The sequence below is a fragment of the Hemicordylus capensis genome, chromosome 4 (genome assembly GCF_027244095.1).
Source record: "Hemicordylus capensis ecotype Gifberg chromosome 4, rHemCap1.1.pri, whole genome shotgun sequence".
In the NCBI taxonomy this organism is placed as follows: domain Eukaryota; kingdom Metazoa; phylum Chordata; class Lepidosauria; order Squamata; family Cordylidae; genus Hemicordylus; species Hemicordylus capensis.
Window position 1 is genome coordinate 261506664 of NC_069660.1, and position 13187 is coordinate 261519850.

Below are 13187 nucleotides of genomic sequence, written 5' to 3' on the forward strand. Positions count from 1 at the left end.
CATTATAGCTGGGATGATAGGAGTTGTAGTCCAACTGAGACCCAAGGTCAGGAATCCCTCGCTTTGGACATCATGGTTCAAGACCTCATAACAACCCCTTGAAAACTGAAAAATCACTATTTCCAGCAAATCATGCTCTATTTGCAATGCCATTTAGAGCTTTATACTGACTTTGAACAAAGCAATGAAGTTAAGAACAAAAGTTTAATGAGATGAATTGTATCACATACATAGAGTACCACTCTACCAAATTTACCTGGAGACTCATTCAAAGACTGACTCTGGCTAGATGCTCGAGATAAACCTTTGAAATTTGGGATTATCCTCCGCGGATGTGGAATTGTAAACAGCTGTTTTGGAGTCTGTCCAAACTCCAAGATTTGTGTCAGCAGAGCTACTCTCTCATTTGGGTCCATAATTCTTTATGGGGGAAAGAAAAACAGAATAAAATCCAAACTATATATTAAGCTATGAGGTTGCCTTGTAGCAAATTAGATTAATTACTCCCAGTACTATCAATCACTGTCTACGTTTCAAAACAAGTTTTTCTTAGCCCTGCTGCGCAAGATCTCTTAACTGAAGAGTTTAACAGCCTACTTTTAATAACAATGACAGAAAGCAACTTGAAGTATTTTATCCTCAAGTTTAATATTGTGACTATATAAATGCTAATTTCCCCATTTGTCCATATAAAATTCCACTCCTTAAATATGAACTGCCTAAAGTAGACACAGGTTTTGCTTCCTGTTTACAGTATATTAAAAATTCACATTAAAAATGTATGGACCCTACTATCCCAACATGAAGAGGCATTGCAATTGCTCAATGTAGTCAGGAAGAATACTCCAGCCTAAGCGCATAGAGACAATTTAGGGAGAGAGACAGATAGAGATGAATTCAATTTGTAGAGTCACCAGAAGTGCTTATTGCAGAAGTTGGAGACTTACAGCTTTCCACCTTGTCTTTTGACAAGCTTTGGGAAATGCCTCCAGCTCCATGATACAGCACATCCCATAATTCCCAGTGTTTGAAATTATGTCTAGCTAGTGCCTTCTGGAATTTAGCATGACTTAAACCTCTGTTCCCCAAGTCTGTTAAACTCCAGGAAAAAGCTTGCTACCACAAAGAATGGTATTGGAAGCAAAAACACACCAATCTCGCTAAAGGGGTAAGAGAACCTTTTCTCTCTGAATATACACATTCCCAATTCAGTGATATTCATTTACCTGGTCAAATCTACTCCTCCTTCATATGTTAATGGGTGAAAAACTAGAAAGAAGAAGAAGACGACAAAGTGTTTATAGATTTCTTGCTTGGCCCTGATGCACTTATCCATTGTGAATCTAGTATGTCCCTATTAAAATTAGTAATTTCTATTATTTAATTTCTACACCAAGTGTATAATTATTTGTTCTTAATCCAGTACAAAGAATAATAAATGTTCTGCTCTTTTACATTCTCCTCACAAAAAATACTCCATTTGACTTTCAGTGTGTAATTCCTTTATCATTCAGATCTTCCTTAAATATAAAAATTTTAAATTTATAATGGATACTAGCAGCAATGACACAATGGTGCACCATTATTAAAAATCAAAATAAATTAAACACACTTAGAATGTTAACAGTAACTAACATTGAGCATTATCAGAGTTCACCCCAATGCTTATGTTAATAAAAATGTTTTTACTTCTTATCAAATACTACAGAGCTATGCTTCTGCCACTCTAGAGACATTGGACAGCACCCAAACTAACCTTGGGCCGACATGAATGTTGATGCACTTAGCTCATGGAAGTTGTGCAAAGAAATTCACCTCTGTTCCAGACTAGTTTTTGCACTAACACAATCTTGCACATGCAAATGGAGAACTCTTTTCACAACCTGTTGTATAACTGCTTTTACAAGCTTGTGTATGTACAAGGGGAAATTTCTTACTAGACATGAATTCCAGAGGTATTCCTGTGGGAGGTGGAAGCAGCACAGTGAATCACTGCAACCACAAAACGTCCTTTCTGCTAGTGGATAATACCCATTTTGTTTAAGTTGTTAATCTTATCTTGAACTACAATCCTACTCTTTAATGTGCTAACCTCTGGCCCTATTTGGTCAAGAAGGATAATTCTATTTAATGCTTTCTTATTTACTACATTCTTGCACTGCAGCATGTCAGAAATTAGTAATTAAACTGAAGTTGTTTAAAACAAAATAGAGCCATATGGCATGATCTAGCAACTTAACCCATGTCCTATTGAGTGCATGTCCTGTTGAGTACAATAGGACAAAATATTTAGATAACTGAGAATTATAACTATATTTATTTGATTTATATGCCACCCTTCCTAAAGTGGCTCAACATTAAAATAAAATACACATTACAATTAAAATAAAAACAATTTAAAAGCAGTTTAAAATTAAAATTAGGTATCATTAGAAGCCAGGCTAAAACAATAGGTCTTTAAGGCTCTCCTGAAGGCCTCCAAGGAAAATAATCCACTCATATAGGAACATAGGAAGCTGCCATATACTGAGTCAGACCATAGGTCCATCTAGCTCAGTACTGTCTTCACAGACTGGCAGCGACTTCTCCAAGGTTGCAGTCAGAAATCTCTCTCAGCATTATCTTGGAGATGCCAGGGAGGGAACTTGAAACCTCCTGCTCTTCCCAGAGTGGCTCCATCCCCTGAGGGGAATATCTTACAGTGCTCACACATCAAGTGTCCCATTCATATGCAACCAGGGTGGACCCTGCTTAGCTAGGTAGACAAGTCATGCCTGCTACCACAAGACCACTGCCATTCTGAAGGCTCACAGAAGCCTGTCTGCTTATGTTTGGGACTACAGGCATGTAGTTCCCACTCTTATCATGATCAAGAACCTCAGAGGATCATGGGCTCCCTGTTTGTTGGCATACTGGGGACAGGTCACTTAACAGGCAGTGGGACGATCACTCCCAGATTCAACAGCTGCCAAGGTTGCAAGGATCTCCAAGGTTGCAAGCAGGAGTCTCCCTCAGCCCTATCTTTGAGATCGCAGGAGGGAACTTGGGACCTTCTGCATGCAAGCATGCAGGTGCTCTTCCCAAAGCAGCCCCATCCCCTAAGTGGAAGATCTTATAGTGCTCACATGTAGTCTCCCATTCATATGCAAACCAGGTGGACTCTGCTTAGCAAAGGGGACAATTCAAGCTTGCAGTCACAAGAACAGCTTTTTCAAAGTGCTGCTGTAATAAATTTATAGACATAATTTCAACAGATCAAACCAGCCCCCCTCCCCCCACTTTCTGTTAAAGCAGATGGCACTGTAAGGACTTTGTTGGCCTGCACCGAGGAAAGGAGGATCAGCAGATTACAACTCTTCTTGGCTTTGTACCATGCATTTCTTTCCATTTTTTATTTATCTCGGTCATTTCTCAACAGTTCATTTGGCAAGGTGGTGGCACCTATCATCTATCATGATAGATCTATTATCTCCATGACAAATTTCAGGCAAATAGTTATTTAGATAGATATTTTCAGACAGATAGTTTGGATGCCATAACTGACAGAATGTTCTGTGTTTAAGATGAAAGAAGAGCATTTTTAAACCTCACCTTAAGTACGCAGATACTACCATGACTGTATAATAATGGAAATAGAAGTATTCTTTAACATAAATTTGAAAAAAAGGTTATCAGAGCTTAAAGTTGTAAGACTTAATACTTAAAACTTTAGAATGTACCATTGTGAGCTGCAATAGCTTCACTGCCCTTCTGCTTGTAGCCAAATATTAAGTCAATCCATTCATGAAGATGTTCTGACACATACTGGCTTTCTAAGGCATCTTGGGTCTTCTGAAGAAAATCAGCAGCATCTATGAGATGGAGAGTATCAAGATTTGCTTAAGGGAGAAAAAAAAACTCCCACTCTCTCCCACACCTTCACTCAATGAAGAAGGAACTCACTAGAGACTTCAGTATTGTAACCCAATCAATGGTGGTGCTTAAATGACAACATTCCAATTATGTCAAATTTTTACTAAGGATTATTCTTAATAAAGATACATTTCAAAATTATAAACACTATTTGGGAAGGTATGAGGGAAGAAAGAAGGAAAAGAGGAAGACCAGAGTTATTCTCCCAAACTTTGAAAAAATTGAAGGCAAACTTCTAATGCAGAATTCCAATTACTAGATGTATTCAGAATTTAATTTACCTGATGCCCAAGGGGGAAGTTCAACATTGTCAACCATCTTCCCTCCTTGTGTCTTCCCCAGGTCCAGTTTAAGACTATTCACAAGGAAGCTGGAATCATTTTCATAGAATTCAGGGATCAACTGGACAAAATTTTTTTAAAAGTGTGTGAAACTGTAATTACCGGAGCAGGATTATGCTTGTAGTTTTATAACTGTTACTGTCATTTATTTGTCAACTGTAATATATTCACCAAAGGCTGATGCTCAGACTAGTTGCACTAGTGCAAGGATATTGTGCTAAGTTCTGCCAAGTTGGGAGTTTGCATCCAGTTTAGTGTTACACTAACACAACAGAGTGCACCCGTGTGGTGCTTCATCTGCTATGTAACGTTTTTATCAGTCCATATATATTGCAGGAAGTTATGCAAAACTATCTGCTATCCTTTTTACACCATTGGACCAAGATCACAAAAGATTGCACAACTTTGAGCATCCACTCAGTAATGCGATCTTCTTGCATAGGTACATCTTTGTTTGTTGCAAGTGCAGTGTTAGACTGGATATCAGCCAAGGTTTCCAAAGCTAGCACAGAGGGAAAACAATTACCAAGCATGCATGACAGATACAGCCACTCTTCAGTTTCAAAAGGTAATTATTGTATTCTATACATTGTTACCCATGCTGTAATCACTTGCATTTTTAAACTAACTGTAAAAGCGGGATATAAATCCTTAAAATTAAGAACAGTTTGAAAATATTGGTTAATCTTCCAAGCAAGCCTTTGCCTAGAGAGCATTAGGTGAGGATAGTGACTCTCTCAACAATTTATTTGTTCCTCTTATAGAAATAAAATATGTATCAGCTTTTAATTTATACTAGTCTGAACATATGAGTTTATGTACTGTCACAAAGGCTCACAAGTGACTTCAAGGGTCTCAATAGGGGCTTAAAGGAACACAACTGCACGGCTTAAAGGAACAACACATAAAGACTGCCTGTGATCACTCTATGCTACGCATCTGAAGGGAAGTAGAGTCAGCAACAATGTTATAGCATGGCATCCCAAAAGTTTTTTGGGAAGCCCAGACCAACGTGCCAGTGAAGGTTGTTGTTTAAAGAACAGGTTTTTTGTGGGGTTTGTGTGTTTTTAAACGGTGTCAAGCAGGACTTGTCAGCTTAGTCCTGTTGGCAAGGACAGACTGTTGCTTTAGTTTCCACGGTACACACAATATTAGTACTGGCCATCATCCAGAGGCTGGTACAACCTAATTAGGTCACATTCTACATAAAGGCTGCCTTATTCTCAGTGCAGTTACAGAGTAGAACTTCATGTTATCAGCAACATACTGGCTACCCAAGATAGCATCGCTGAAATTTTTTTCTAAGTTTCTCTACAATGAAACTTTGAGAGGAGAGCTAGTCTTGTGGTAGCAAGCATGACTTGTCCCCATAGCTAAGCAGGGTCTGCCCTAGTTGCATATGAATGGGAGACTTGATGTGTGAGCACTGCAAGATCTTCCCCTCAGGGGATGAAGCCACTTTGGGAAGAGCAGAAGGTTTCAAGTTCCCTCCCTGGCTTCTCCAAGATAGGGCTGAGAGAGATTCCTGCCTGCAACCTTGGAGAAGCCGCTGCCAGTCTGTGAAGACAGTACTGAGCTAGATAGACCAATGGTCAGACTCAGTATATGGCAGTTTCCTATGTTCCTACAATTACCCACATTACGCTCTTCTCGCTGCAGTTCCCTTCTCTACTTCACTGATTCACAGAAACATGCACAATGAGATGATGTCATAATATGGACAAAGTATTGCTGTGCATTACTGGAGATAATTTAACATGAACTTTCCATTTTTGCAGCAGTCCTGTATCACGAACAACGTGCATTCCACCCATCAATTTAGTAATTGTTGGATTATGCTCCATAAATAGCTGGTCATAACCAGATTTCTAACCTAGATTCTGGAAGTGCATTCTGGAATCTGCTGTAGGGTCTGGATACCTGGATTTTCTAGTGAGACTACCAGAATCCAGTAAGTTCCAGTAGTCCAGAAGGCTTCAAAATAAAAAAACTTCAGAGACCTGAAAAGTCAGAAAAACCTTCCAGATAGCAATAGATGCACCTCTCCACCCAAACAGCAATAGACCCCTGCCAGTATCTTAGCAGTCTGTGCTCATTATATAGAAACAAGCGTCACTTCAACATAAAATTTTGCAGTCTCTCGACAGGGAACAAGGCAATCAAAGCAGTGCAAACTGAATTTGCAAAATTCACCTCTTTGAAGTCTGTTGCTCCATCCAAACAGTTCTTCCAGGTTTCTGCAATACTAGGTAGGAAGAGTATAGATTGCAAAATTAAAAAGGTTCAACAATCTATTTTACAGCAAGAGTTTTGTAGCATGTAACAAAACAAAACTGAATTAGTTCCAAGATTCAAGAACAAACCTGTTGAACATTCTGTCAGGATGGTCAAACTTCCCATTTTGTAAACAAAGCATGTATTCTGGTGCTGTGGAAGCAAAAGAGATCAGCTGTCACCCAAGTTTAGTCAAGCTTCATTACCACATGTTCAGGAGATCCTTTGCAGGTGTCTTACCAACTCTGACAAGATAAAACAGAACATATCCCGGTGAAGAGTAGTGGCTGCCATAAACAAACTTTGGTTCTGGCATTTCCCGATAACGCATCTGCCAATATAAGAGGAGAGAGAGAAACTGTTTAGTGCTAATATCTCCGTATTACTAACATGGACGTAGCCTAAATGTGATCTAATATTTTATTTTAGTGTATAGCATTCCAGAGTTATTTTCCCTGGCTCAGTGACCTCTTAAAACCATATGCAGCTAATGCAGACTGGGTACATTTCCAGAATCTCTTTACTGCAGCAATACTTTAGATCTGAATATAGAGGCATAGCCTTTGAGACCAGCTAAACAACCTCTTCATATGGTTGTAGACTACATTGCAGCCTGACCCTTAAACACATCTGAAACTATTTGCACAAAGAATTTGTGTGCTGGAAAATGGTTGTCCTAGATTTGCTTCTTTAAGAGTGTGTGTGTGTGTGTGTGTGTGTGTGTGTGTGTGTGTGTGAGAGAGAGAGATTATATATACATAAAAGTTGTGCTGTTGAGTCAGTGTTGACTCCTGGCGCCCATAGAGCCATGTAGTTTTCTTTGGTTGGATACAGGAGGGGTTTACCATTGCCATCTCCTGAGCAGTAAGATGATGCCTTTCAGCATCTTCCGGTATCGTTGCTGGCCAATATAGGTGTTTCCCATAGTCTGGGAAACATACCTGTGGGGATTCGAACCAGCAACCTCTTGCTCCCTAGGCCAGTTATTTCCCCGCTGCACTTTCTATAGCAGGTGAGTATGTATGTGTGTATTTAAAATTTTACATGGGCCACACTCACATTCTCCACTTGAAATATGAAGTGGAACAGACCAGCAAAATACATGGATTTGTTTTTCATGTGGATGAGATACGATTTAAATGTAGAAGATAGTATCTAACAACATTCCACTTCTTTCCCATACCCTGTGTAACCGCATTTGTTTGCATTTATCCTTTGTGTTACCTCTACTCCTTCATCTTTTCCAATGTCCATTTCCCTGTCTCCACCACAAACATTACAGATTAGATTATGTGGGCTTTAAAAATAGTGGCTGACATCCAGACTAACCCTGTGAGGATACACCAGGTTTTTCTGTTACGCAGAGGGGAGAGGTTATTTCTGACAGCTTCCCCACCCTTTCCCTCTGCAGCTGTCTGGGCCTCCTAAAACTATGTTCCAGAAGATGTCCCAGCCCTCAGGGATATCTGTCCATGAGACACAAGCGGCTGCAGAGAGAATGGTTGAGGAAGCTGCCCAAAGTTATCCCTCCCCCTTGCATGACAGAAAAACTTTGTGCGTCGGTACAGAGCTAGCCTGGATGGTGGCCAACATTGCCTAACAGCATCTAGAATGAACTGACCACATCTGCAACTGCGAGTAAACTAGACAAACTGACTGTTCTATACAATTAAAGTAAGCAAAGCATATTTTAACTATAACATCCGTCCAAAATATGAACAAGTACAGATAACCTTAGGCCAGTGTCAAAGTGGCTGGACATTTGGGTTAATGTGGCGGCGGTGTGTGTGTGCGTGTGTGTGTGTGTGTGTGTTTGGACAGGGACAAAGACAGCTTGGGAGAGAGGATGAGAAAGAGACACAAATTGTATTATACACCAAGCTGGAGTTGCTCTAGAAACATTGAAGCATCATTTGAACACTTACTCTTATACCATGACTGCTCATATTTAGAAATGCAAGATATGGACAATCCCACACATTCGCACTTTTAAAAAATGAATCTGATGCAATAATACAAAGAAGCTTGTTTTCTACATACCAATAATCTTTCCAGTCTCTCTCTGTTTAGTGCACCTACTGGCTTACTGAGGTCTCGAAAAGTTTCTGGCCTTGTCAAGTCTACAAAGAGTTAAAAGTAATTCATTTTCTGTGTATTACAATGCTTAACAGCAATACCTACTGAACAAAAATGAATGTTTTCCATTTTCAGTGCATTTGGACATGAACTACTAATCTAAGTATTATACAACTGCCATACTTTTTCATTTGACCCTTAAATCAGATTAACCACATGATTAGCTTACTGAATTGGTGAAGCAGAAAGTTAAGAGGAACACAAATTATTGTGGCTACTTTAATCCCAAGTGACAACTTTGGTTTATTAAATTTTAAATGATTGTACACTTCCTTCAATTACTAAAAAAGGTACATATGAACTCTATTCACTTAATTAGAAAGATGCTTAATCAACTAAAATCCTTCAATCACTGAAACTCCTATTTTAAAAACTTACATATTTTCTTGGAAAGGAGAATTGGTGGTGGAGTTTTATCTAGTATTCTATACATTAACACCATTCCAAAATTGAGAATTACTATTATGAAAGCCCCACAGGAGCTTGCACAAACCTAACTAAAATGAACCGAAGTTTTGCAGCAGAGTGTATTTGGTTGCCCTTATTCTGCTTACCTCCATTATTCTATAAGCATTGGCATCTGATCCCTACCCTTTTGTTTATTCTTTTGCAGATCTGAACAGAGCAGGATACACTGGAAGACTACTCTGGGAAGAGCAGACACAGCTGAGGAGGTGAAGAAGCTTTTCTAAACATCTAGCCTTTCCCCCCTTCAAACTAACTAACAGGATGAGGGGAGATTTTCAGGGGCTGGTTTCTCTTTAAGGGATAAGTGAGTGAGTGAGTGCGAGTGTGAGATTTGCCAGGGCTAGCATTTGCCAGGGCTAACAAACTCCAGTGGGTTTTTTTGTCCCTGCCTGGAGGGAGTGGAGTCAGCTAGGGCTAGGGAAGGCCCCACATTCCTTTGACTCACATCCTGTGACTCAGTTGGAAGACTACCCTCTATATAAGAGGTGAAGGCCCGAGAGAATAGTGAACAGGGATAGCAAGCAGGACACTGGAATTCTGCAGGAGTTTAGCGGGAAGTGTACGGGGGAGCCTGGAACAAGCCCCTGTGATCACACGGAGCCTGGTGGAGAAGAGAACGTAAGTACAAATCCCACCCTCAAATTCTTGGGAAAGGCTGTTTGCACAGTTAAAAAACTGACCATTACAGTTGAGACCTATCCTTCTAATAAACTTGCTGTTGGGAGCTGGGCAGTATCCGGTTCAGCAAAAGCCATCCTTTAAAGTACGAGGGTGCAAAGGATTCAGATAAAACAGAAGGAGACAGAGTAGAACTGCAAAAAGACCAGACAGGAGCCTGTGCCAGCTGGTCAAAGAGTTAAAAGAAAGACAGGATACATCAGGTGAGAGATTCAATATATAGGTGCTTATATGCCAATGCCAGAAGCCTCCGAGCCAAGATGGGTGAGCTGGAGTGCTTGGTTGCTAACGCAGGAATAGATATAGTGGGCATAACAGAAAGATGGCGGAACAGTGAGAACCAGTGGGACACTGTTATCCATGGATATAAACTCTATAGAAAGGCCAGGGAGGGGCACCTTGGAGGTGGAGTAGCACTGTATGTTACAGAAGGGATAGAATCTAATAAGCTAGAAAACCTGGGTGGACTGGAGCCCTCCACAGAAACCCTGTGGGTAATAATACAAGGCCTGAAAGGGAACGTGCTACTGGGGACGTGCTATCGCCCTCCAGATCAAAATGCTGACAGTGAATGGGAGTTGCAGCAGGAAATCAGGGAGGTGTCAAGGAGAGACAGGGCTGTTATAATGGGTGACTTATTACCCACACATAGACTGGGTAAATTCACAGTCAGGTCATGACAAAGAGATCAAATTTCTAGATACGCTGAATGACTGTGCCCTAGAACAGTTGGTCTTGGAACCAACCAGAGAGAAGGCGACCTTGGACTTAATTCTGAGTGGCACGCAGGACCAGGTGCGTGATGTCAGTGTCATTGACCCTTTAGGGAACGGTAACCATAGTGCGATCAAATTCAGCATACATGTGAGGAGAGAATCACCAACGAAGTCTAACACAGACATTTTGAATCTCAGAAGAGGAAACTTCTCTCAAATGAGGAGTATGGTGGAAAGGAGGCTGAAAGGGAAAATCAGGAGAGTCACTTCACTCCAGAGTGCATGGAGTTTACTCAAAATCGCAATACTAGAAGCCCAGTTAGACTGTATACTCATAAGGAGGAAAGGTACCACTAAGTCCAGGAGGATGCCAGCATGGCTAACAGGTAATGTCAAGGAAGCCATAAAAGGGAAGACTTCCTTCCGAAATTGGAAAGCCTGTCCAAATGAAGAGAACAGAAAGGAACACACACTCTGGCAAAAGAAATGCAAGGTAACAATAAGGGAGGCAAAAAGAGAGTCTGAGGAACATTTAGCCAAAAGTATCAAGGGGAATAACAAAAACTTCTTTAAATACATCGGAAGCAGGATACCTGCCAGTGAGGCGGTTGGACATTTGGATAATGAGGGAATGAAAGTGATTATTGAGGATATGGAGGTTGCAGAGAAACTAAATGTGTTCTTTGCATCCATCTTCACAGCAGAGGATATTGAGCATATACCTGTTCCTGAAACAGGCTTTTCGGGGATGGAGGCTAAAGAACTGAGTCAGAAGTGACAAGAGATGATGTTCTAAACTGTCTGGAAAAACTGAAAACTAGCAAATCTCCAGGGCCGGATGGCATCCATCCAAGAGTCCTCAAAGAACTCAAATGTTAAATTGCCAACCTCCTTGCTAAAATATATAAATTATCCCTACAATCAGGCGCTGTACCGAAGGACTGGAAAGTAGTAAATGTAACACCGATTTTCCAAAAAAGGGATCTAGGGGAGATCTGGGAAATTACAGGCCGGTTAGCTTAACACCCATTCCAGGCAAATTGATGGAAAGCATCCTCAAGGATAAAATTATAAAGCACATAGAAGAACAGTACCTGCTGGGAGTGAACCAGCAAGGCTTCTGCAAAGGTAAATCTTGCCTCACAAACCTTTTGGACTTCTTTGAGAGTTTCAACAAGTGTGTGGATCAAGGTGATCCAGTTGATGTAGTATATCTGGACTTCCAAAAAGCTTTTGACAAAGTTCCTCATCAAAGACTCCTGAGGAAACTTAGCAGTCATGGGATAAGGGGAACAGTACATGTGTGGATTGCTAACTGTTTGAAAGACAGGAAACAGAGGGTAGGTATAAATGGAGAGTTTTCACAATGGAGGGAAGTAGGAAGTGGGGTCCCCCAGGGATCTGTACTGGGACCAGTGCTTTTTAATTTATTCATAAGTGATCTAGAAGTCGGGGTAAGCAGCGAGGTGGCCAAATTTGCAGATGATACCAAACTCTTTCAGGTAGTGAAATCCAAAACTGATTGTGAGGAGCTCCAAAAGGATCTCTCCAAACTGGGTGAGTAGACGACAACGTAGCAAATGCAATTCAGTGTCGGCAAGTGTAAAGTGATGCACATTGGGGTGAAAAACTCCACCTTCAAGTATACACTGATGGGATCTGAGCTGTTGGTGACTGACCAGGAGAGGATCTTGGAGTCATGGTGGACAGCTCGTTGAAAGTGTTGACTCAATATGCGGCAGCTGTGAAAAAGGCCAGTTCCATGCTAGGGATCATTAGGAAGGGGACTGAAAATAAAACTGCTAATATTATAATGCCCTTATACAAAACTGTGGTGTGACCACACCTGGAGTACTGCGTACAATTCTGGTCACCACATCTAAAGGAGGACATTGTAGCACTGGAAAATGTGCAGAAGAGGGCAACCAAGATGATCAGGGGCCTAGAGCACCTTTCTCATGAGGCAAGGCTACAACACCTGGGGCTATTTAGTTTTGAAAAAAGACGACTGCGGGAAGACATGATAGAGGTCTATAAAACCATGCATGCTGTGGAGAAAGTGGAGAGAGAGAAATTTTTCTCTCTCACACACAACATTAGAACCAGGGGTCATCCCATGAAATTGATTGCCAGGAAATTTAGGACCAACAAATGGAAGTACTTTCCCACACAACACATAATCCACTTCTGGAATTCTCTGCCACAAGATGTGGTGACAGCCAACAACCTGGATGGCTTTAAGAGGGGTTTGGACAACTTCATGGAGGAGAGGTCTATCAGCGGCTACGAGTCGGAGGGCTATAGGCCACCTCCAGCCTCAAAGGCAGGATGCCTCTGAGTACCAGTTGCAGGGGAGTAACAGCAGGAGGGAGGGCATGCCCTCAACTCCTGCCTGTAGGCTTCCAGCGGCATCTGGTGGGCCACTGTGTTAAAGAGGATGCTGGACTAGATGGGCCTTAGCAATAGCAATAGCACTTACATTTATATACCGCTTTACAGCCGGAGCTCTCTAAGCGGTTTACAATGATTTAGCATATTGCCCCCAACATTCTGGGTACTCAGCCTTGGGCCTGATCCAGCAGGGCTGTTCTTATGCTACTCACATGAATGATATTAAAGCACTTAATGATGAGCTACTACTTGACACAGGATCTAAAGATGC

General features: G+C 41.1%; 1 protein-coding gene across 1 annotated transcript in view; it reads right to left on the bottom strand.

Moving 5' to 3' along the window:
- NSMAF (neutral sphingomyelinase activation associated factor) overlaps nt 1-13187 on the bottom strand; it is a 45091-nt gene that overhangs the window by 13477 nt on the left and 18427 nt on the right. The window contains exons 14-21 of the mRNA XM_053251037.1: nt 8568-8647; nt 6768-6858; nt 6617-6680; nt 6447-6498; nt 4194-4314; nt 3720-3851; nt 1227-1269; nt 257-420 (exon numbers count right to left, since the gene is read on the bottom strand). Coding sequence (XP_053107012.1) covers nt 257-420; nt 1227-1269; nt 3720-3851; nt 4194-4314; nt 6447-6498; nt 6617-6680; nt 6768-6858; nt 8568-8647 — 747 coding nt within the window. The remainder of the gene's footprint in view (nt 1-256; nt 421-1226; nt 1270-3719; nt 3852-4193; nt 4315-6446; nt 6499-6616; nt 6681-6767; nt 6859-8567; nt 8648-13187) is intronic.